The 25,817-nt window shown below is 46.0% G+C and overlaps 1 protein-coding gene across 1 annotated transcript; it reads right to left on the bottom strand.

The window, feature by feature from the left end:
• Positions 1-5,518: 5,518 nt before the first annotated feature.
• On the bottom strand, positions 5,519-23,917 carry TSPAN2 (tetraspanin 2; the record flags this gene model as incomplete). Its single annotated transcript, XM_084276048.1, has 8 exons — positions 5,519-5,584; positions 7,356-7,439; positions 8,161-8,235; positions 10,421-10,522; positions 11,011-11,085; positions 11,517-11,614; positions 22,098-22,200; positions 23,849-23,917. The coding sequence occupies 8 exons, from the start codon at positions 23,915-23,917 to the stop codon at positions 5,519-5,521; spliced, it is 672 nt and encodes a 223-aa protein (XP_084132174.1).
• Positions 23,918-25,817: the final 1,900 nt, after the last annotated feature.

Here is a 25,817-nt window from a genome sequence, read left to right as displayed (position 1 = left end):
GGGAAGGGGGTGGAAATGTACCTCCGCTCACGCCGAGCGCCAATAAAGGTGGATTTCCGAAGGGGTTTGCACACGGGGGCGCACAGAGCGTTATTCTGGAGGTAACTGGGTGTTACTGGGAACCCCAGCGGGCTCGGAGGGCTGCGGGTTGTGCTTGCAGCCCCCCCCCTGCACCCCCCCCCATCACCACCACCACCCCACCTCGCTGCGGTGCGGGAGGGGAGGGTTGGCCCGTGGCTCCTGGCTCTGCCCCGGCGGTGGAGGAACACGCACAGTCTGCTCCTCGGCTGCGGCTCAGGCGGAGGCGCTGCCGTGACGCTCCGTGCGGGTCCCTCAGGGCCGCTGTGTCGTGTCGGCCGGAGCGGAGCCGGCGGCCCCCGCGGGGCGAGTCCCCGGTGCTCGCGGGGACTCACCCTGCCCGCTCGAACCACTCGGCAGCGGCTTCGCCAACACCCCCCGACACCATCCCCCCCCACCCCGGCACCCCCCCCTCGCCTCCCGCAGCCCCCCCACTGTCCCGCGCGGCCCCACCTGGGAGAGGCGTCCGGGCCGCCCAAACGCCAGGGGGCGCAGTGGCGCAGCCTGTCCACGGGGGCACCGCCGGCTTGCGCCGCTCCCTGTGGGGTGACGCGCTGGGCAGGGCGGGCGTAGAGGAGGAGCGGCCTGAGGGGCGGGGAAGGGGGCCGGGTGAAGCTCGGTCCCGCCCCGCGCGCGGAGCCGGCGGGACGCGGCACCCGCCGGATTGGCGCGTGGCGCCGCTACATCGCCGGGTCCCGTCGGCCGCTTCGAGCGGGCTGCGCGGACACCCGGCGGCGGCAAGGGCCGCGCCTCGGCCGCCGCGAGGACAATGCCGCGCTGCGGACAGCCAATGGGCAGCCAGTGCCGCCCGCCGCCCCGCCCCGGTGGGCGGGCTCGCCCGGCGCGCGCGTCCCTGAGGCGGGCCGAGACCCGCCCCGCCTCCCGCGGCGCCCAGCTGGCCGGGGCCTGTCGCTGTGCCCGGGTGCTGCCCGCGCCCCGGTGTCATTGGGGTAACGGGCAAGCTCTGGGCGGACCCGCCCTGCCGCCTGCATCGCGCCCCGGCATGAAGAGCCCCTCGCCTGAAGAGCTCCCTCCGGCAGCGCCGTCGCGTCGGCTGGTGCCCCGGGCGTGCTGAGCGCCGGGATGCAGAAGGTGAGGCGAAGGCGGCTCTGTGAGGCGGGAGGCGGGCTGGCTCCGGCGGCGCGGGCCCGAGGGCGCTGAGGCGAGGTCTCCGTTAGCCGTTTGCCTCAGGTTGTCTTTATTAGAAAGCGGGTTGAAAGGCCCGACAGAAAAGCCGGTAAAACGCCGCTGCGGGACGCGGGCAGCGAAAGCCGCTCGGGGCGGCAGGAGGGGGTGGGGTTTTCCCTCACGGGAAGCCGCAGGAGAAGCCGGTCCTGCCGCAGCCCCTGCAGCACAAGCCCCACGGTCCGAAATCGGAACTTGGGCTGTAGAAACAAACGCGTTCGACTGGAAGGGGTTTGTGCCTGTGGCTGGAGCACCAATGGAGAGGAAGGAGTAAGGTTGCAAAGCTTTATTTACATGCGTGTTCTACGAGCAGCACCTGGCGCTGTTAATCAGTCGCTCCAAAGGCAGTAAAATACAGCATTTTTGAGGGCTTCAGGTAACTCAGTTTCTTTTTCAACACCTATTTAATACAATTTGCTGCGGAGTTATCGCTTTGGGTATGAAGGAAACAGTGAAATAGGAGTCTTCGTTGTTATGGCTGTTACAGGCTTGTGCTTCGTCAGCTCCAGCGCAACCTCTGCGAGGGATCAAAGCTGGCTGAAGCTGTTCAGCAACAAATGCAGCTTGCACTGAGCTCAGCTACTTAGGAAAAAGCAGAGCAGGGAAATGCGAATAATGATACTTAGAAATACCATAAGGACTCCCAACAATTTACAGCGTTCTGCTTTAGAACAGAGTGCCAGCAGAAGGGGGAAAATGCGTGTGATGCATCGTCAGTGCTGTCACCAGGAGGGGTTTGCTCTTGTTGCTTCGCTCTGAAACAGGTGCACAGGACAAGACTGAATGGGTACTTCTGCTGACTTGCAGTTCCCGTGTGCCTGGTGTACACAAGCACTGGGGTTTGTTAATTTTAGGAAGTTTAGATGCTGGTTTGGATTTAGTTACCTTTTGAAAAGCTTTCTGATTGGAGCCATAGGTTGTAGTTGCTTGGAAATGATTTTGTACTGCCAGCAAAGATCAGAGATTTTGCCCTTCCAAGAGCTGAAGTGACAGAGCAGCAGTATAACAAACCATGGGCACTGTATATCCAGTTTCAATAGCCATAACCCCACCTGTGACATCTGAGCATTTAAAGAGGGCTGACAAAGCTAGCCAATATTAGTGAGACTTGTTAAGTAGCTACGATACAAAAGCAACAGTAAAAAATTCTTACAGCTTTGACAGGGAAAGAACATCTGCATTTTCTGTCCCTTAATGGGTTAAAAAAGACTTTCAGTTACTAGGATGCAGAGAAAACTGCAGATACAGTATGCACCTCACAACAGCAGGAAACAACAAAAGAGGGTCTACCTCTGGATTCTGTTAAAGGCACTAGTAGTTGCATAACCCGTTGATATCCAGCTTAAATTAAACCAATAAATTAGACATATAAACCAGTAATTGGTATTATTTTGTTCTGGATATGCATTGCAAGTATCCTGTATACCTAAATAGCAGTACATCCCAGAGTATAAGCAGTAATTAAGCTAAAAAAACCCAAATCCACTGTTCAGAGGAAGAAAATAAGAAAACAACCCACCACAAACCCAAAACACTTCAGCAGAAAGTTAGGTTGTTCAAGCCTGAATTTACAGAAGGTTTCTCTGTACAACCCTTTCCTGCTTTCATAAGGCATTTAGATGTTTTTGTCCTTCTGGGGGAGTGGGGGGCTGAGGAAGCAACAGTAGCTTCTGCAAGCTGCCTTTTTATTCAGTGCATCTCAAAAGCAGGAGTGGGCATCTTCCAACTTTCTCAAGAAGCAGTAAACAAATAAGCTAAACTCTGGTCCTGTCATTACATTCTGGTGCTACAAATTTGAGGAATTAAAACCAATTAGATGTTGATGTACTTAAATTATTGTCATCAGAAGGGGGAGTGTAACAGAAGGAATAGCTTTATTTGCAGAAGATTTCTATCCCTGTAGAGCAACGATCTTGGAACCTGAACCACTGGCTTCCCTGATGTGCTATTTTTACTGGTTTTCCTGGAAAGCTATCTTGCTCTGAATGGCAAAAATGACACTGCATTGGGAGAAAACACACCAGCTGTATACCATTACCTATTTGTAGGGACAATCTCAGGTGTACCTGGGATCCAGGACATTGCTTTGGCTATGTCAGTTGTCTGCTGTGAGACGCTTTCCTAGTTTCAGCTTGAAACCCTCATGGACTTGTTGCGAGTGTCATTTTCCCCATTAAGCCTTTCTAGGGAGTGCACAGCACACAGGCCTATTTTCCTGGCTTGATGCTTGCAGAATAAAGTCCTAACCCCTACTTTTACATGGCACAATCAGCTGTGACCAGAGTCATGCAAGCTTAAGTCTTCCTTGGTGTATGATAGATACAGTGTCTCCCTGGCAGTTGGGCCAGGAAACTGCCTGCTGCATAGCCAGCATTTAGTGCACAGCTCGCTGTGTCACAGTCTGTGGTTAACAATTTGAAGAGAGGCCTATGTGAAAGACAGCAAGATGTGCCAATTAAATTGGTTACATGGAACAGCATTACTATGTCCAAGCCTGAAGTAACAGGAGAGTCATGGGAGTTTGAGTTTCTTTGGGGAATGAGAGCTAATATCATGAGGGATGTATTTTCCACACAAACATGTGCACTGGAATGCATATGTTTTCTGAAATTCCATCTCTTCCTATGGTGTTTCAGTGGAATAAAGACCCCATGACTTGTAAACACCATGTCCTGTTAGACATCATGGACCACTGCAATGAGAGGTGTAGTTTAGCTGAACTTCTCCCCATCGCCTATGGAACAACTGCATCAGAAATCTGAACTAGTGATCATCAGAGAGCAAAAAGCTGTTCTCTGAAGTGGTGAATTATCCCAAGTAAGCCAAAAATTGAGAGATTCTGAGCCTTTGATGTAATTTATTTCCCCCTTCTGGGGACAACCTTTCTCCCTTCTAGGCTGTTTTAAAAGGAACATTCTCTTATGAATAAATATGACAAATAGAAAAATAAAAATATAGAAATTGACTATGTAAACACAAGCCCTGAGGTATTTCAAGCACACAGTGTAACTTTTATATCTGACATGCAGTCTAAAAGAGTCACTAAAAAACCTTATTTTATGGCTCTGTAGAAATGTCCCATCTTTCTTTCCTGCCTTGCACCTGTAAGAAAGGGTGAGAGGTTGAGGTAAGAGCCCCATGGAAGCTGTGATAGTCACAGAAGCAGAAACAGAGGATATTAAAGTGCTGTGTGTCTTTCCCTGACTGTTTTGAATCTTCAGTTGGCTTCCACAAGCCAGTTAGATTCTACAGAATATCTGGCAAAGCTGCTGCTTTTCTGGATATAAGCTCCACTCCTGCACCAGCATATATACCATGTAGAGTCTTGCAGGATAAAGGGACTTCTGAATGAAGAGTTTAATGTGCCCTTTAACTCACAGATTTATTTTTGTGTGTGTGTCTCAGGCTAGCTTGGGAAGCTTCAGCACTCTTTGCACTGCAGCTGCTCCCAAATGACTGTGTTATCTTGCCAGCTTCCCACCTCTTTTCCCCCCTCTTCCTTTAGCCTGGGTCTCCTTGGACATGTTTCCTCCCCCAGAACTCTCTGCACTTGCATGTAGGGTCCGGTCTCTGCATGACAGTGAAGTCAATGGGTCTACTCACTTGAATTCAAGTTTGGTGGAGCAGGCCATTAGGCGTAACTTTTTCTTTAATGAAGTCCAATTTTATTAATTTACTCTGTTGGGCATTGGAAAGAACAGTTACAAAATGGATCATAGGTCTTACTTTTTTAAATGGCATTTGTTCCTCTGCTAATTCTTGGCAAACAGGGGCTCATTATGAAAGGGTTTCAAGCACTGCATACCTAGGGGTGTGTGTAGTCAGACTCTGGAAGAATATACATGCAAACATGCACACACAGCACGATCCATTTTCACATACTTACCTAAACAAGGTACTGCATATACAGGTCCTTGCTCATGTGCATATATATTTGCAAGGAGAGATATGTGTGTGCTTACACAATGTCTAGAGATGTGTAAACTCTTAATTGGACATATACAAACATTAAAAATCAAATTAGTCTTAGATGCACCTTTGTTTTTTTCATTAAAAAGGATATTTTTAAATCCTTTTTTGTTCACTTTGGTTTTACTGTAACTAATACAAGTCACCTGCTCACCTAGTGGAATATTTTCCTCTCAGTATGTTAAAACACTAATTAAAATGCATTACAATTATTAAACTGGGTAGAAGAGCACTTCTTGTAAAGCTTAGTCTGGAACTCCTGGGACACAGTTGTGCAGTGAAAGTTTTAGATCATGTCTCTTGTGTTACGGATCGCACAGCACAGAACCATGCTGAATATCATGCCAAAGATCTAGAAGAGAAGGGATGCGATTTAGGGATCCACTTACAAAACAGTTACAAAATAGTCTGCATATCAGAACAATCTGAAGGTTCTTATGGCAGAGCCACAAGTGACAGCTTCCATCTACAACCTCCAAGACACCAGACAATTAACATAAAACATTCCACTGATACTCAAAGCCAAGATTTTATCTGCTCACCCAAGTTTCACTGTTCTCTGTTGTCTTAAGGCCAGCACAACAGCCCAAACTTTAATATTACCAACATAAATTTCACTGACATCAGTAACTGTCACTAATGGCACTATGCTGAGTATTGCATCACAAGGTTTTGAGTTACAGAATGCTTCCGTGTGGAATATTGTACTTATGTTTGAGTATGAGCAGAGAATGATTCCAGAGGAGCCATGTCTCTGAAACTGGTGCTGAGGATTGTGGTTTTACAGAGAAAGCTTAGCTCTCAACAGGTGCTACTCAAGGCCATACATTAAGTATAAAACACTACCCATGTTAGGGAAGTAGTTAACTAGGGAGAGTGTTGCCAGAGCCTGCAGAGATCTCTCTCTTTGCCACAGGTTGATTGTCCAAAGCAGTTAGCAGCTGCCTCCTGCAGCTTTGCTGCTACTGATGTCGTACTCCATGGAGTGTTAGAAACAAGCACAGAACAATGTACAGATGTGTTTCTGCTCCTAAAGAGGTTATAATTTTGTTATTTTTGCTGTATCTGAGGTGGGAAGAGTTGTTCATGTTTCTAGTGCATCTTTTTTGAGCAATGGGGTTATTGGGGCTCTTTCCCACCTGTGTTGCTTTGGTGTATTTTTGAGTACACCTTCAAGTGTTACACAAATCACAGGAGTGTTTAATTCCCTTTACCCATGCTACATACATAAACCCTTCATCTGCTTTTAAGTGTCCACATAAGTCCATGAGCCTTCTGCTCTCCAAAGCAGATAAACGTGTGCTTCTTCACTAATATTCTGGCTCCTCATGCTGCTTCAGACTGCTGCTGGCACACCCGTGCTGGAAGATGCTCCCTGTCCGAGCCTGTTTGATACAGACCGGCCGCTCCTGACATTCCCTTGCCGCGGGTGACATCTATTGGTCACAGTCCCATCATGAAGGAGCAGACCTTGGGAGCGCTGCCATGCAGCCCTGGGGAGAAGGTGGACTGCGAGGGAAGTTACTGATGCTTTGAGGACTCAATTTGATTAAACAGCTACCTGTAACTAGGTGTTAGACCTCTAGGAAAGAAATGCTGTTCTGAAAACTATGCAGTTTAAATACTGTTCCTTTAAAAAAGTACGTGCTGATCACTGGATCTGTGACCTAGAAAATCTCTTTATATGCTATGCTTCACATGGTATCAAGGCTACAGCCAGCATTTTCCAAGCCATTCCTAAACAATATGTAGGTACCCTCTATTCCTTAGGAAATCCAAGGAATGTATCCTCAAAGGGCCTAAAGCATCAGTCTGCCGTTGTTTTGGAATAGATAAAATGCTGCTATGGCCTTTTGCTGCTCACCTTGGTTTGTGTGCCCTCCCCTTTCCTATTACAACAAAATACAATTTCCATTAGATACTTTGGACCCTGCCTAACAAAGTCACACAAGTCTGCTTGAGCTGATGTGGGCAATTCCCAGAGAGAGGACACACCAACAGTGGTAAAGAATAGCTGCACCTCTGAGGAATCTCACTGGTGGTGCAAAACACCTTCCTCAAAGCTTTAAGTAAGGGACAACAGGATACTGGGCTGATCTGAAAGAGAACATGGATTTACTCACTGTGATGCCAGCAATTGCGATTCCAACAATTCCAAGTAAATGCAGATAAGCATCAATGACATTCTGGATTTCAATCAGGCAGTTCTAGTAAAAACAAAAAGAAAAATACACTCTAACCAATTCTGTTAGCAGTTCTCACTGTACAGAAGGTAAACATGATAAAGATCATTGCAGTTGCTGTCTTATTTCTTCCATCTATGTCTTGTGTTTTGCTGGTTAATTTTCATTGCATATTCCCCTTTTCAGTGAGACATCTGTACCTGTTGCCTGCACAGGCTGAGTCATCCAAGTAATTTTCTTACAATCAGTTTCCCCGAAATTTAACCCCCCTCTTATGACAGGCCATGCTAAAGCAGGCAGTTTGGCCCTTCAGATTGACACTGTATTCACAAGCAGATTCCACAAAAGACAGAAATAGCAGTACCCTCCTTAACATCAACAAAGTTTCTAGTCAGGAGTCTCCATGCATGACTAAGGCAGGCACCTGCCAAATTCAGCCTTCACTGGGCTTTTAATTTCAGACTCCTGTTCTGCTACATCCTTCCCACTTTTCAGATGATGGAATACTGTCTCAGCTACTATGGGATGCTACGGGCAGGCTTCAGAAATGAGGGCTGGGCGTGTTCAATATGACCTCCAGCTTACTTCAGCCTCCACTCTGCTCCATTTCATGTGGAATTTCACGCTGGAATTTGCAAGGTAAAAAGGAACTTCTTCCTCTCTTTTACTTACAGCATGTCTCCAATTTTACTAAACAATTGACGTGAAAAAAGTGATTAGAAGGACCAGAACAGAAGACACTTGCCTTTGGCATCTGGATATTCTCCGGACAGGGTAATCCCATTTGTTGTTCCATATTATCTTTACCACAGCATTGGAGCTAAAGGAGAGAGAGAGATACAAAGAATCAAAGAAGGGATTTGCATGGCAAGGTTGTGGTAGCAGGCAGAGCTACAGAAGTGACTTCCGTGAGAAGCTGCTAGAAACTCCACCCAGGTCTCTGAGATAAACCCACTACTGACCATGTCTGAGCCCATCGGTGATGGTGGTAGTGCCTCTGGGATGACATAAGAAAGGGAAAAAGCACAACAGCAATGCAGCAACCAGGAGAGAGGAGTGAGGACAGGTGAGCAGAACAACTCTGCAGGCACCAAGGTAAGTGCAGGAGGAGGTGCTCCAGGCACCTGAGGAGAGATTCCCCTGCAGCCTCTGGAGAAGACCATGGTGAGGCAAGCTGTGCCACTGCAGCCCATGGAAGGTGGAGCAGATATCCACCTGCAGCCTACGGAGGACCCCGCGCTGGAGCAGGTGGTGGCACCCAAAGGAGGCTGGGACCCGGTGGGAAGCCTGTGCGGAACAAGCTCCTGGCAGGAACCTGGGGACCCACTGAGGGAGAAGCTGGCACTGCAGCAGGTTTACTGGCAGGAGTTGTGACCCCATGAGGGACCCACACTGGAGCAGGTTGTTCTTGAAGGGCTGCACCCTGTGAAAGGACCCACAATGGAGCAGTTTGTGAAGAACTGTAGGCTGTGGGAAGGACCCTATGCTGGTGCAGGGGAAGAGTGTGAGAAGTCTTCCCATGAGGAGGAAAGAGTGACAGAGACAGACTGTGATGAACTGACTGCAGCCCCCTTTCCCCCTCCCCTTGTGCTGCTGAGGGGAAGAGGTAGAGAAAATTGTCAGTAAAGCGAAACCCAGGAAGAAGGGAGGTGTGGGGGAAAGTGGTTTTGAGATATGGTTTTATTTCTCATTATCCTACTCTGATTTGATTGGTAATAAATTAAACTAACTTGGTTTGTTTTACCCATGATGGTAATTACTGAAAGATCTCTCCTTGTCCTGTTCTTGATGCACAAGCCTTTTGTTGTATTTTACTTCTCCTGTCCAGCTGAGGAGGAGGAGTGACAGAGAGGCTTTGGTGGGCACCTGGTGTTTAGCCAGGGTTAATCCACCACAAAACCGTAGACCTATTTCACACTGAAAGATCAAGTGATAAATTTATTTCCTATATTAACTGCTACCTCAGGGTTCTAACTGGGTGGGCCAAAAATCACTTTCAACTGTCTGAAGCCTTAGCAAACAGACAAATTTGTACTAACAAGAACTTGCAGAAGGAATTTTTATCACAGTGTCTCATAACAAAGCAAACAAGTGGGTTTTGCAAAAGCAGACCCCTGGCTTAAGGAAACAGGAGTTATTAAAGGGAGAAAGCAGAAAGTTCAAATAGTGCATGTAGAATTATGGGCAACTGACAAAAGCTACAACAGAGAATGCTGGAATCTCTTATTTCTGACAAAACATAGTCCTGGGTTTGGAAACAGTAATAAATCAGTGTTTCATAGGGTTTGTTTTTCCTGTTTGTCTATCTCCCACAAAATGCTTGGAATTCCTCTTTGGGTCAGAAATAACAGCTATGGGAGAAGGCTAAAAGGGTCTGAGGTTGTGAAATGTTTGTTCTAAAGAACGTGGGAATGCTGTAAGGAGCAACAAAGCTTGGTCTTGATCTCAGTGGGAAGCAGTGTAGATAGATACAGGATGGACACAAATAGGATTTGGGAAGTCACAGGTTCTGATTCAGACACTAACGTTTTGGGTGGCCTGAACTGAGTCACACGTGCATTTTTGATTCTTTACCTACTTGGTTTGGCCAGTGATGAGATCTGCCCCATTGTAGGTCCTGGGACACAGGTCACAGTTTTTTCCCTGACAAATGCAGAGATATTCAGACCTTTTTATCTGTGTCTGCATTTCCCAGTATTTGTTCATGGATTTTAATATCCCAAAGGGCCATGATAGCCAGATCTTCTGTACAACAAAGACCAGAAGCATCAGCTGAAATGTAAAAGCCTGGCCTTTCTCACTTTCAAAGGTAGGGATCACTTGGGATCTGAAAACTGGAATCCTGACAGAGCTATCAGGAAACCAGGTTGTGAGCCTCTGGCTCCATGTTAAGTAATGTTAAGTTCTATTCTTCCATACCTCAGCAGGAGGCATTCTGAATGTTAAGGGATAATGTGACAATAGAGTAGTAGTGTAAGGTATTAAAGTTCAGGAGGACTACTCACAGCCACGTGGAAGTGATAGATAGTTCTGTTGACCTTCCCCCCTGGGTTTTTCATATAGTCGTCATAAACATCTTCATAGATTTTCTGGGCTTCCTGTATTGCCTGCAGAAATCAGACTTTCTTTGTGTCATCAAGCTTCAGAGAAGAAAATCATGCCTGGTAAAACTGAGGAGAGTTAGGTGGCTTTGTGGCCTGATGATATTCTGAGGGTCTCTGCATGGGTCAGAATATACATAGTCTGTATTCTGGGTTTTGATTAAACACTGCTAGTTGGAGAAGTTGGGTGCTTGAATTTGTTTGCCCTTTTCCCAAGCAGTACCTTCTTATTGTATTTTACTTGATGTTCCTTGTGCATGTTAAAGCTGAACCACACATACAGATTTTCTTTAACAGAGGGGAGGCAAAAACTGCATCCTGTTCTGGACTTGTGACAACATGAGCTCTTATTGACTCCAGAGTCAGTTGTCAGAGAGTCTTCCTGGAAAAAGTCTCTTGGAAAGTTTTCCTATGCAAGAGCCAGACTGTAGGTCAGTCAGCACTGAAATCCATAACTGCCCCAATTAATACAATAGAAGTTGCTTGCTACTTACCACTTTCTTGCCTATAAAGGCAAATACTCCAGCAGTAACCTCAGCTGCAAATATCACCAACAAGCAAGCAAAGAACTGCAGAGGAAGAAGGGAATCTCATATTAATATACCTTGCACAGTTCTGCTCTATATGGACTGTGAGTCAGTCCCTCATCCTTGCCCAGACCTCAACAGCCCACACAGTAACTGAAAGAAAACTGGTAAGCAGGGTCTGTAACAGGGTGTCAAGGCAGATTTCTTGTAATAGGGAACCAAAGGTGAAAATAGAAAAGATGTGGCTCAGATAGTAGCTTCAGAGAAGACAGAAGGTGATGCCAAGAAATATGAGACAAGCAATGGAACTTTGTGTATGGAAGCTCTGCAATAGCAGGGTGGCTAGTGATGCCTGGTTAGCGAGTAAAAGGACACAAGACATTTCAGGTCTTGGCCAGTGAAGATCTTTTTATTAATGACACAACACACATACTTTTTCTGCACAGCCCAGGCCCTTGAAACCTTCTACTTACTGCTCCAAGTAAGCACTGAGACTCCCGCGCTGCTCCACAGCAGCCAAAAAATCCAACTGTGGACATGAGAGCCCCTGCTCCCACCAATACGTAGAGTCCTATGAAAAATGAGAATTAGACAAGAATTAAGGTTTCTCCTCTGAAGTCATGCTACCTATTTTGTCAGAATCACATATTTTTAAGTAACAATGGTCTCTGGCTCTCAAAAAGAACACCTGTTAGAGAAGTTTTTCTCACCACGAAAAGACACCAGTGGTTTCTTCAGAATTCTTGGAGAATCTGATAAAAACAAATGAGAAGACTTCTACCCCTCAACTTTCCTGTCCCAAGGGCAGCTCAATCCAGGAAGAACATAGACCATACCACCCAGAACCACCTTACAACTCTTCAGTGAGACACGTAAGGCAAACCCCTCCGCCCCCAAAACCAAACAAAAAACCCCAGCATCGGTCGAGGGCCTATTTCTGTGAAACACAAGGCTGGAAACGTGCTGTACTGCTACGTGCTGGTGGAGCTTAAAAAAACTACCTCCAGCTATGCTCTATCAGTTGCCTGGCAGTACATAGAAAAGGACTTTGAAGATCTTCAGCAAAGGTACAAGCACTACAGTGTGATGTTCCTCTGAAATCAGTGCTTTGACTAGGAAAAAAAATTGGATTGCTCTTGCCAAGAACAGGATGATTGCAGGAACCCCCTGAAAACTGTTAGAGGAAGTGAATGAAACAATGAATTTGCACCCTCTGGCAAAACAATGAGTAGGAAGAACAGCCTGTGGAAGGTTGTAAGCTCAGCACTAGTCCTGAGTTTGGTCACTGCAGAGAATGGAAGCTCGTCTGCAGTTCAGTGATGTGGCATCTTCCTGTTAGGATAAGTATCTGCTTTACATACCAGCACCATTACTTGGCTTTTTTTTCCCTTTCTCCTCTGAGGTATCAGCAGTTTTTAAAGACTAATGTTATTGCTGAATCATGATCAGAAGACTTTGAAAAAATGTGCCTGAAAACAGATAGAATGTCAGACCAGACAAATCACATCAGGTGTTTAAAAGAGGTGATTGGATGTAGAAGTAGTAGAGGCCAAGAACTTTGCATGCATGACCTTCAAACAGCATCTGATGATGCATGCTGGCTGCCCTCACCTGAACTGCAGGACACTGTGCCACCACCGTGTTTCAAGAGGCAGAATCGGTGGCTCTGCAGCAGCCAGCAGCAACGCTGCATCACCTCCCCGTTCCGGAGGTGCACAGGTAGGTGGTACACACTGAATCGTTCAGGGGGCTGTTTAGACACCTTTAGCCAACACTTGCCTGGGACCGCGTTGCTGAACGAACGGGAGATTACTAGCACAAGGAGTTACCCGTGTGTAGAGAAAGTTAATGATACACAGAAGTCTGTCACACCAATACACTGCTACTTAATTTCCCTCATGCCTTTATGCAGGGACAGTGGAGCTACAGCCGGTGCACACTAGAGGGCACAGTGAGCCTTGCTCCCAGCTTCGACTATGCACTTGTAGTAAGAACATTTAGTGTTCTTAATTAGCAATATAAACAATATTTTAAAATCCGACCCAAATCCTTAGGGCTAACAGAGCTGCTAGCATTTACTGGTGGCAGGTCTTGTACAACCTAGACAAGAAGGTCCTATAAACGACTGTCTGAAGTGATGACTAGGAAAATGAAAGCACAATCGATACTCTAGTGCAGAGCATCTCTGGACACAGACACAGCCTGCTTGGAGAAGGCAAACGCCTGCCTGCTACTCATTCATTAGTGCATCGCTGTCCAGTCACTGTACCCTGGCCAGCTATCTGTCCCCACTATGGTGATTCTTCTCATCCCCTCCACCCTTCTTGCCCTGGTGTCTTTCTTGTGCTGATGATTGCTGCCAAGGAACACATTCTGCTAAACAGCAAGAAACCAATTCTAATCAATATGGCTTTTCCAGGTCTGTGGTGTCAGATATGTGGAATTTGCTTCTGACTGTGCTGGCAGTTCATATTCTATATTTTCTAGATTTTTAATATTCAGCATCTTGCAACTCAGTGGGACTGAGTTTTCTTGAATCTAATGCTTGTACACATATTCACAACACATTGTTTTTTACAGAGGGATGGATGTACAAAAATATAAATGGCTCAGGAGAGAAAAATCAGCCTCTTGTGGAAGGTAAATTGGAAAAGACAAAATAATTCTCTCAGGTGCAGAACCTGTTGTTCAGCTGCTAAAAAAACAAACTTCCATTTTCTAAGATCTCCATGGTAACAAACTGAGTGTAATTACAAAGATGTTTCCTGGAGTCTTTTCTGCATGTCACTCCCTACTCTAATCCCCGTAAATACTTATCAGGCAATTTAGCAGAGAGACTTTCAGATTAAGAGGACTGGGAAGAAATCTTCCCATTTCTTTTTGTTGCTTTCTGTCTAGCAAAGACAAAGCTCTCTGAGGCTCAGGGGTGAGACCATTTTCAGGAATTTGGATTTGTATTTGTCTGAGCAACAGACTTAACATTTCACTTGTATGACTCACAACTAAACTGATACCTCAATCAGAACTTCCCTTTTAAGGCGTGTTACAGGAAGAACTCACACCACTCACTAAACAGAGCTGAGCTTGCTGTGTGTCTGGACTCACAGCTAAGCCAGCCAAGAGTTTAAAACCACTTTCTTCCATCTTCTGTTCAGGAGACTTTGTTTCAGACTTTGTCCTTTCTCAGCCTGGGACTAGTAGCTGCTGTTACTGAGAGAGAGCTATTTCTAGATGAAAAATAATGATGACACTTAAAAAAATTCCACAAAACTAAAGATGTTTTTACTTGCCTACTATATATAGTATATATATTGCACAGGTAATCTTTGATACAGGCATGAGACACTTGAAGAGTAGCTTGAAAATTATTTGCAGAGAGCAGGTTACTTCTTGGCTTCCACTGTGAGGTTTCCTAGCACCCAGATCCAGGTGTGCTCAACTGGAAGATGATTTCTGAGAAGCATGTCAAGGCAAATGATTCAGAAACTTCACAGATACATGACAGAGAGCTAGTATTTCTTTTCCTAGTATGCTGTGGGCAACAATGGAGGCATGATCACCCCAAATTCATAATAGGAATAGACCTAAACTGGAAAGTGAGACTCACTAGAAAGGAAAGAAAAAGGATGACAATGTATGGCACCCCTTAGAATCCCAGCCTTACCTAGAGGCAGCATGCACTCATAGCTGTCAAGTTAGCCCAGTTAGGATCAGCAAAGCAGATGAATCCAGAGATTTGGTGGTGTTAGTGTCATACATATTGCTGTTCAATAGTGTTATGTGTCAGAAGTAACTCAGCTGCACTAAAGCCAGTTCCTTTCAAAAAAGCAGGATGGAAAGCAAAGCCTTAATCAGTTTCTATTCTTAAGTTCTTCCATTGTAAAATAGAAAAGTCTTGGCATTGCCTCCCAGTTTGGCAAGTACAGCACAGCAGAGAAACAAAAAAGGCAGTTTACAGTCACAAAACGGAACACATTTGATGGCTGGAAACTGGCACAAAATAGTTCACCACAGGCAAAGGAAGTGTGCAAGTCTGCTCAAGGTAGAGCTTGTTTTGACAAGTGGAAAATTTTGAGAAGACTCTCTAGCTGTAGCCTTTTCTGCAGCAGAGGTTTCAAATGTATGAGAACAAAGGAAGCAAATGTTTGGGACCTGTGTGAAATTTTCCCTCTTACCTCTTCTTTATTCAATTCACTGCCTGATTCCTAATTTTGTCACATTGATCTGGGTCTGCTAATGATGAGGACAGACAACTCAACAACAACTAACTATTCTCTGAGTTCCTTGGCAGTGCACAGCCCACACAGGAACAGACAACAGATGAAGAGATAATACTGAGAACAAGCACACTGCTATGGCATCAAGGAGGGCAAACATGGGACCTAATGGTAGAAACCTACCATCTAAAATATACTGCACCCGCACACAGGACTCCCAGAGCAGGTCACTCCCAGCACCTGAATGCAAAGGGATGAAGAGGCACATTCCAAAGAATTAAAAGCCATGTGCAAAATGTAACAGAAAATTGGCTGAACAGACACAGCCAGGATGCAAATCACTGTGAGGAGTACTGGAGGAAATACAGGCTTCTTTTTAAACACAAGAGGATGAAAAATGAACTGTTGTAGGACTGTGGGGTGGGTTTTTTGACCTTTTTTCTAAGGAAATATTCAGGTTTTATTGGTGCTAAAACACACACAAAGATACACATTGTTGTAAACTGTGATGCGAAACTAACACTTCTACTTTTAGCAGAAGGGTCAAGCAAGAGAACACCTACCTACTAGTAAACCAATTGCCCTTCTGGCTAAAAATAGTGTTAAAGAGGTGGGGGAGCCTGCACTTCAGCCATTGTTTCATTTCACAAAGACCAAATTTGGAAAGCAGTAAAGCAGCAGCTTTTCTATATACTTATTCTTTTAATTCATCCCATGGGGAAAATCATTATTTCCTGAAAGGGAAATGTCAAATGGGGGTATTCCCTGTGAAAATTAGCATTTTAGGAGGGATTAGCATTTTCTAGGAGACTCTGCTTTGCGATTGCAAGGGGAATTAAAGGGTTAACTGGTATCTCAGAGGAACCTATGTCTCCCAATAGTGAAGAATGGCAAAACCACAGCTCAGTAGAGATCTCTCAATTGGCCTCTCCATTCATGGCACAGAGTTTTTCCATAAGATACTATTTCCTCTGTGTGCAGCACATGTACCCTACTGGGGCTGTACCTGGAGACAGCAGATCTGCAGCTGTGAAGACTCACCTCAAGAAGGATAAAGGGGATTCTGCGTGTCACTTCTGGGTGAACAAACCCTTTGTGATGAGCAGTGAATACAGAATTTCTTCATTTTAGTCTAGACAGAAGAGAATAATGGAATTCTGTAGCTGCTGACTGCAGTATGTTTTCATGTGTGTGAAGAGTTTCTATAAAAAATGGTAAATGAAACCTGCAAGACACCTGTTCCTTCTTCCTTAGAACAATTAAAACCTACTCTGCAGGTAGCATGCAAATCCATGCAGAACTAAGCTGAAAGGAAATGTCACCAGTTCTTCAGTAGGTCTTATGGCACTTGGGCAGAGTAACAACTGTGTCCTTAGAACCAGAGTTGCTCTGTGCTCCCACTGCAAAGAGTCACAGAACAGGCAGTACTACCAATGTCTTAGGAGCAGAGAGGAAACCTTACAACACAAACCATGCAGGCAGGAACCTACTAACATGAGAAACCATTCTTATTTCAGACCACACCAACCATCACTTCACAACAACATCACTAAGTGCTGACCACTTAGGCTGGTAGAGATCTAATTTTAGGGTCTGGAATAGAACTCAATCCCAGAGCTGTTTGTTGTTTTTTCCCCAAAAGTCTTACTGATAGTTTTCAGATCCCAATCTGTGTCTGGACCCTACTGCAGAGAGCGGAAGCAGACAAACGTACACTGTCTCTCTGTCTGGATTTATTTCACATGGGTTTCTTGTTTACCTGGCTGCTATGGTCACTTCCCATTTTAAATAATTCTACTTTTTCTTCTTTGGACTGACTGACTAACACTGGACAAACTGTCAACTCCACTGAGAAAACGAGCAGGTCTGTTCTTGGTCTAAGGGATCTGGAGGCAGTGATGACAGGAGTCCTAGAACCCAGACATGACTTGATGAGATTTTCCTGGGATTTATGGGCATTATTACAGTCTGGGTGGCAGATGTGTTCGTCCACTGAAGGACTGAGGCTCTCAAGCCCTCAGTAGAGCACCAAGGAACCTGCAGTGTGAATGCACTATTGGAAAAGATGAGAAATACATATGGGAGTTGGAAATAACAGGCCAGACAGGGACAGTTTTATAAGCTGCATGTGGTAGCAAAGTCACTTTCCAAAACAGCCTTGTTACTAGAGATTACCATTTTTGTGTTAATAGATTTTTAGTATATTTATCAATAAAATAGATTTATAAAACATGGAGAAGAGAGGCAGGAGTCCTCTGAAGGAAGATGAATTTCTGGAGAAATGCAACATACCCTTAATCTGAGTACAATGCACAGACATAATGACATGTCTTGGGTGAATTCAACAGGTATTTCATGGTTAATCTTCCTGGAACCACAAAAGTATTACAGATACCAGCCAGTCTATAGGCTTCTGCTGATACACAAATCCTAAATTTCAATTTACAAGCAACCTCTACTACAGTGTAGCATCCTGGTCGAGTGCCTCTCCCTTCCCACAGAACACCAGCACTTGTTACATATTTTACAGGCATCTCACAACCCTAAATAATCATGTCCTAAATTCATATGTATGTCTGCTATTACCTTCTTAGTAGTCTCCAATAACTAAGTCAGTATCTACTTCACCCTATACCCAACTTCCCTGAAGTCAGATGTAATCAACACAGCTGTATTAAGTGGATCTGTACGATCATGTTTGAACTTCACAGACTCCTGTGGCAAGGGATTCCACAATTTACTGATGTGAATAATGTGGAAAACTTCCTAATATGGAAGCTGTTCATAGTCCATAGTATAAGAATAATCTTGTTAATCTTCTTAGCACTTTCCCATTTGTATTGCATCTGTTTTGAGCAGCACTCAAGACACTGAGTGCACTGGAAATGTACCACTATGACAATGAAAGTTTTCAGTTGGATTCTCATTTCCTTTTTTAATAATTGCTTGCACTTATATGTCTTTTTGACTGCATCTGCATGCTTTCCTCTTCATAGAGGACAGTCCCCCTTGTATTTCCAGCTCTGCCAGAATGAAACACAACTTGGGACATTTGCCTTGAGATACAATGGGTTATACTGGTTTGGTTCTTCTAGAAGCCACTGTAGAGCAGCCTGAGTCCTGTCAGAGAGAGTATGTATGAACAGCAAAGAATGTAAGGAAAAAAGCCTGAGAATTCCTGGAGTTTAGTGTGCTCCTACAGCCAGAGGAGACACCTTGATGCAGAACCAGCGATAGGTTTATCCCTGGTCACCTTGGACACTTGCTACAGGTGGCTGTTTCTGGAAGAGCCTGTGGTGTGGGGCTCAGGCTGTGCATGGGCAGTCTGAATGGAATCAGATGTGACTGATCCCTCCCTGAGGTGGGCTGAGGGAGACCCTTGTGCTCAGCACTACTGTCAAGAGTTCAGCCTTCACAGCAACGTGACCAGGGTGCCAGCACTAGGGTGACTTGCAGCTGGGTGGAGGAAGAAGAGGGTGCATCAAAGGAAATGGTGTAACCAACTGTCAGTTCAAGGGTTGCTGCTGTGTGGAACTGGGTAGCTTTTATGTAGCTATGCAAAGAAGGAGGGGTGGGAGAAAGTTTTACCCAGGAGCAGAGTTTAGTGCACAAAACACAGAGAGTGAATTATCATGCTTCAGAGCCTCCTGAATCTCAGCATATTGCAAAGATAAAACAATCAGCCTGAGGTAGGTGGGCATATTATTCTACTAGGCTTAATTAGGCTGCTTTGTCAGAACTCTAAGTATGTGGTGGCCTTGCCTCTAGTCTGCCAGGCAGGATACTGAGTCTCAGACACTGATTGCTGGGTTTTATGCCCCAGCACAGAGACTGATGACTTTTGAACAACCTTGATTTTCAGTAAAGTTTCTTGGGTTTGGTTTTTTTGGGGGGAGGGAGGCAGGGGGATGATAGTGGTGGTGTCATATTTTTTAAAAAGATTTCCAGTGGAGCAGCTTTCCTTTTCCACTCAGGGCAAACATCAGCCTGTCCTAAACCACTCTACCTCAACTGCAGAAGACAACAGGTCCTGTATTTGACTACTCTTCACATTGCTCTCATTTTTAAGGCTGATATGAGTTTGGATCCAGTATGGATTTTGGAGAGAAAATAGTGTTGACTAAGGGCATAATGCTTGACTCCAAAATACCTGAACAGAACTATAATGAAATGGGGCACAGGAGCAGAGCATTGCAGTTTACATGGATTTAACTGCTGCCCAACTCCTGTTTGTACGGGCACCCACTACTATGGAGAAAAACTACTAATATCCTTCAACTCCAGACATGACTTCATATCCTAAGGCATGCACCATTTAACTGTACTTTTCAAAGTCAAGATGATCACTCATGCTCTCACAGACCCCAAGAAAAAGCCACAGCCACTCTGAAACTTCTGTCCACAGCTGTTTTGGCTCTGATGAATGCCTGAATCACAGGCTGGATCATGGAACTGAAGCAAAGAGAATGTAACATAGTAGAAAAGTTTGTGAGCTCCGGCTATGCAGGAGAAGCAATGCTTCATTCACATCCACTGGGTTTTGTTACCATTCCTGATGGGGCTTGTTGAGTGCATACACTTAATTTTTATGGCCACTGGCAGTAATGTGGCCCTCTGCTTTTCATTTAATAGTGATACAGAGTTTGTCCATGTTGCCCAGGGAACCAGAACAGACTTTCTTCTTCATCCACCAAAAGAAATGAGGGGAGAATAGGTGTCTTGAAGTGACCCTTTGGAAGTCCACATTAGTTTTTGTTTCACAGATGCTCAGCTCACACTCAGCAGACACTGTCTTCACTTCCATGGTTTAGGTATTTTTAAATTTAAGAACAGCACTACTACAAAGAATTAATTAAGGACCAATTAATAGTGAGACATCTTGGGTTCACACAAGCATCTCTGTTTTCCTTCTGATTGCTGCAGACTTTCCTGCCCAGCAGAAAAACTCACCAGAGTCTTGGTATGGGAGTTCCAAGAAGGACAAGCAATTCAGGGGAATTCTCTTTATTCTACAGATCTTTTCTCCATTTCTTCAGTACAATGTCACAGACAACTCAGATAAAAGAGGTAACTGCCCAGCTATTAACCTTTGCTGAAACTCCTTTATTTTCCTTTCTCTCAAGTACAGCTGAGAAAGTATGAAATCTACTAGAGCTGAACAGCAATAGAACAGGGGAGCTACAGGTTTGCCTTCAGCATTTGAAGCACAGGCACCAAAGAATGTAGAGTGAGATGTTGTAACATAAAATACTGTCATGCCTGCCACTGCAGTGGGAACTCCAAAAGCTGGGGAACTGCAGAGAGAGGATATTCATTTTTGGAGGCCGCTCCAGTGTACGATAAAGCGGATGGGTCAAAGCTCCAATTCCAACCCTTTATGTTGCAGGTTATAAAGCTGCAAGCTGCAGTGGGGAATGTGGATCCCTGAACACAAAATCACAAGCAACAGAAAACTATGAACACGTATGTGTTTGACCTCAGCACTCCTGCCTCTGAGTTGTTCTCAAACCAACAAAAACATTTCAGTGGCTGGAAAAGATGAAGAGGCCTGGTTGCCAGGTCATGGCCCAAACTATTCCAGGGGACAGAAAAGACAGCTGGACTGCTGGTAAAGAACAAGGCTATTTAAGGAGATTCATTCTGGCCTAATGGAAAATGCAAGGATATAATTATCAATTATTTTAAACTAAAACAACATTTCAGATCCAGGAAAAAAATCATCACAAGGAAGCATAAGAGAGAAGCTGGTTAGCTTCAGCTGGCAGCCCAATCCAGGTACAAAAAGAACATAATGTGCTGCTCTTTAGAAGCAAGAAAACGTTATCCACAGGATGGTGATGCTTCAACCTACAGAGCGAACTCCGAATGCAGCCGCACTGTTCCAAGCACTGGCACAAACTGGTCTGATCTCAGGGGCTTGGGTTATCACAAGGCAGCAACAAAAGTGGTCAGTGGGACAACAGCTAAGGAAATTATTTATATATATATTTTAAAAATACGTTTATATTTCCGTATGTTTATACTTCCAAGCATTACTGCTGATCTGCTTTCTCTTTCAGCCTTCTGGGCTACTGCTCCTTGTGTGCTGCACAGCGTTCCATATTAAGAACTCCTATGCAAAGTTCTGGCAGTCACCCAGCATGCATGTCACAGGGCACACACACACAAAGCCAAGTAAACAGTACTCCAAGAGTGCCTGTGAGAAGGGCCCAATACACAACAAGGGGGACTAGGATATGAAGCTTTCTTAAGAGGGAAAGCTCTTGAGCCTGACCATCAAGTGCAACCTTTGCTGCTGCTGTAAAAAAAAATAAAACCATTACTGAATTTATCACCATTCTTTTACCACTGCCTTAGTCACAGATTGGTAACAGCCTCAGGCTACCCAATGGCTGCTCCATCAGATACTTAGAAGTCACAACAGTATTTAACAAGATTTGTAATCAAAGGAGGGCAGCAGAAAAGGTTTTGGTTTTCTTGAATAGGAATGCTCCATTCAGAGCACAATGCCTATTACAAAAAAAGGGTCAAAACTCTGGAAGGATATATTGGTGAACCCCACCTTCCAGGAACCTCTGACCCATCCCAACTTCTGTTCCGACAGCATTAGCACAATTCACTGAGGATATGTCTGAGAGAAGAGTTCAGTTGGGCCTAAGTTGATGCCAAGCAGAGAAGCCACCATGCACAGGACACACAGCACCAGAATGGCCAGTTTTGTGTAGTTCAGATCAGCAATTGTTGGCCTTAATATAATTCACTGCATAAGGTGTGTTATGTGCCCCAGGGAGAAACCTTTAGCCTCTAAACTCTCTCACCACAGGCACTTTAACTTACCCATGAAGAAATACTCTGGAGACTTTTTGTCTGAAGCAAAGTCTGCCATAACCCCACCAAAGCGCAGCCATAGACCAAAGGCAATGACAGCCAATCCTGCCAGCTGGAAGACAAACAAACCAGTCAAAATCTTAGTAACAAGTGGCTGGAAAGCAGCACAGAGGTATCACTGGCACCTTGTGCTTTCTCAAAACCCCCAGCTCAGGATTCCACTGTCAGAAAATTCAGGAAGCACTTGCCAGTGTTTGATAACAATGAATTCCTATTATAGTTTGATGTTCTTTTTCTTTCCTTCTTTCCTTCTCTTCAATGGAGTGGTGCTTCTGAATTTGCTAGTGGCTTTCAAACTTTCTAAACTCATTTAAGGCATCAAAACTTGTCCTGAATTGCAGTGGGGAATGGAGTGAGGCTGTGCATGTGTGTGTGCAGAGGGGAAGTGAGTGCCCACGAGAAGGACAGAGAGGCTGCAAACCCACTCTGCCCTTCTTCCTAGCCCTCAGAACCACACCATCGTAGTCAGGCCCTCAGCTTTCCTTGCAGCAGCGTCACAGCACAGACTGTGAAGTTTCCATGTCACCCTGGTCATAGCATTTGCACCTGCCAGCTTGCAGGCACGGGCTCAGCCACTGGGCTGCTGGAGCATGCCAGGAGCTCACTCCATTCAGCCCAGGCTTCTCTGTGCTTGTGGTAGCTTGGATGTGTTTGAAATCAATGCCCCCAGCCCAGCTGAGGAGATGGTTCCTTCCATCTCGGTGAAAAGGCAGATAACAAAACAGAGTAATTGTCACTTTTGTGAAACAGCATAACACAAAGCTTTGTCCTGCTACTGACTTGCAGCTGCAGCTGGGCAACATCACTCTGCTCCCACAGCCCGAGCACAGCAGCACTGTGTCCCTGGAGCTCGCAGTGCTGTCACCAAGAGGGAAAAGCATTTGGTTTAACTGTGCTTCGAGCATAAAAGAGACAAAAGCCCAGAACTGCTCGCTCCAGAGAGGCTGAACAGGGTTATTTTGTGACTCTTTTTTTTTTTTTCTTTTCAAAACAGTGAATCAGAAAGAAAATGCCATTTCAGAAGGTAATATTGGTAATTGTTCTCCCGTGTGAGAAACTGGAAGGGAGAGCATAGAAAGTAGGGAAGTAGATGAAAAAGCAAGCTGGAATTCAACTGTGCTCTGGAACTGTGGGAGTTTTAAAAGGGTGCAATGGGGTAAGAGTGGCCAGAGCCTTCCCTGCACCTCCTGAGGGTTCTGCAGGAGATGCTGTCCAATGCTACATCAGGGCAGCTTCCAGCAAAGGAAGTGCCATGTGATGCAGGGACTTGGGATGAACTTGTAGCAATAGCAGCTGTTGGCTCGCGGTTTGAGATGGTGTTATTAAAAAGCATCGCGATGCTGTGGAGAAGGATTCCCCTGCACGGGATGCTGAGGGGACCTCTCAGCCTCCTGTTGGGCGAAACCTTCTCGTTGGGGAAAGGGCCGCGGCTTTCCATCGCCGGTCACCGCGTCGAGCAGTCGAGAGGGCTGGCAGGGCGCTGGAGCCACAGCCCGGCCCCGGGAACCGCCCTCGGCGCAGCTCGCCCTGCCGCGGGGCACCCACGCCGCCGCCGCCCGCGCTCTGCCCCGGGGCTCCCGGCCGCGCCCGCCGGGGCCCGGCGCGCTCAGTCCCGCGCGGAAGCGCCCGGGGCCCAGGAGCGCCCGCGGCAGGTGCCATAGGCGGCGGCCCCGCCCCGCCCCGCCCCGCTCTGCGCTCACCCAGAAGGTCAGGTTGAAGATGAACAGCAGGATCTTGATACAGCGCATTCCCCCGTGCACTGTGCCCATGGCGGCCGCCGGCTCCGGCAGCGGCTCCTGCGGCAGCTCGGCCCGACTCGCCGGCGGCTCCGCGCGGGGCGGGGAGCGGGGCGGTGCCGGGAGGCAGGTGCCGGGCTGGGCGCGGCGAAGGGCGGGCCGAGGCCGGGGCCGGGGCCCGGGGCCGCCCCGGGAGGCGGTGGCACGCGGGAGTGGGGCAGCGCCGCGGCGGGGAAAGCGCCCGGGAAGGCGTGGGGGCGGCTGGAGGCGCGGGCCGGGCCCTGTGCCCTGAGGGGCCGGGCCTGCTGCACGGCGGTGTTTCCCGTTGTGCTCGGGTGGCTGTGAGGTGCCGCCCGTAGCTCTGCCGTGCGAGCGGCGCTGGCGGCTGAGCCAGGCCAGGCCGGGTCGGGCTCGGTCACCGCTCTCCCACGTGGACTCGGTTCCCGCTCGGCCTCACAGGCTCAGGGCTTTAAATTAGACGCTCAAGTCTTGCGGGTACTAGAAAGCGTGCCCGCAAAGTTACAAGCACGGTTGAGAATGTGATGTGTGAAGAAGTCAGCGAGCAGCGGGGCAGAGCCGTTCTCCCTGCCGCTGCTTTCTCTCACGAACTAAGGGCCTCCAGTTTCCAGGCACTGATGCTTCTGCTTTCCTCCGCAGTGTTTGACCAAACGTACCAACTCTGTTGTTACAATTTCATGTGTTTCTCCTCGTACAATGTTTTTTCAACCACTGTTTTCCTTCACAGTCTTCAGAAGATCGGAGTCTGAAGCTGCCTGTGGGGCTGTGACAAGGGAGCACAAGGTAAGGTATGGTCCTTTGGGACGTGGCTTTTCTACGTTAAACGTTTCCTCTCAATGTTCAATGAATAAAGCAGATCTTTCCTGGTATGTGCTGCATTAAATAATTGTACAGTTTTACCTGTCCATATTGTTTTCATATGTAGAACCCATTTTTCCCAAGGTGTGTATGGAAACCATGCAGGAAGGCACAGGAAAAGGTGCATGGGTCATGGGATTTCAAATTGCACTCACCTGTGATGATCCAGCAACACAGAAGGATGCTGGAGGTAGTTTCTATTTTCACTCCCTTTGCTGTTTATATTCAGCTGCTTTAAAGCCTGGCAGTATTTTGGGAAGATCATCCCAAATAGTTCATTAGAATTGCAATAGCAGAATTTGAATAAGAACCTCTTGTTTCATTTGCAATGAAATATGCTGTATTAGTTTTTTTAAAAAGAAATAGTCAACCTACCACATCACACAAAGCAAAGCCCTACCATTAAACCCTTTTTTGATTCAGAGTGGTGCTGTGCTAAATGGCATCGATCTACCCGGTCTAATGTATTCCTTCTAAAATAACAGAAACATGAATCCATTTGAATAGACAAAATAACCACAGTGAGATGTATCATACAGTACCAAAAGACAGGTTTTCCCCTGATAGATTTGCAGCAATAAAAAAAGGTAAAATTCTGAAGGGGAGCTGTTTTGCATTGACTTATGATGTCAAAATAGATAGTTTTAAAAGAAGTTTTTTTATCAAGCTTCTCTACTTCTCCAGTAATTTTAATTCTCATTTCCTCTAAAAGTTTAGAAATGGAGTATTCAGCCTTTGTGAGCAGTAGGTCTCCTTGCTGTGTAATTCTTGCAGTGAATGAAATACAGTTGAACTGATGGTAAATTTATCAGGAAGGCTTTGCTCTTTCCAGCTAGCAGTTTCAACTAGTATAGTGAATATGGCATCAGTGTGAAAATATGCTCCTCTGTGGCTGGGATTTTCTGGTCATTTGTTGTTGCAGACACATTTATGTTAATATTCCATTGCTGTTCTCTTGTCCAGCTCTTGACTGTATTCAGGAAGTGTGTGATCACTTGATATGGACTTGATTCCGTCTTTGTGATTATTTTTCCTCAAAACCATTTGAGAAGTGGTG

This window comes from Gallinula chloropus (assembly GCF_964237585.1).
Source record: "Gallinula chloropus genome assembly, chromosome: 27".
NCBI lineage: Eukaryota > Metazoa > Chordata > Aves > Gruiformes > Rallidae > Gallinula > Gallinula chloropus.
This window is presented reverse-complemented; position numbering and strand designations above follow the sequence as displayed.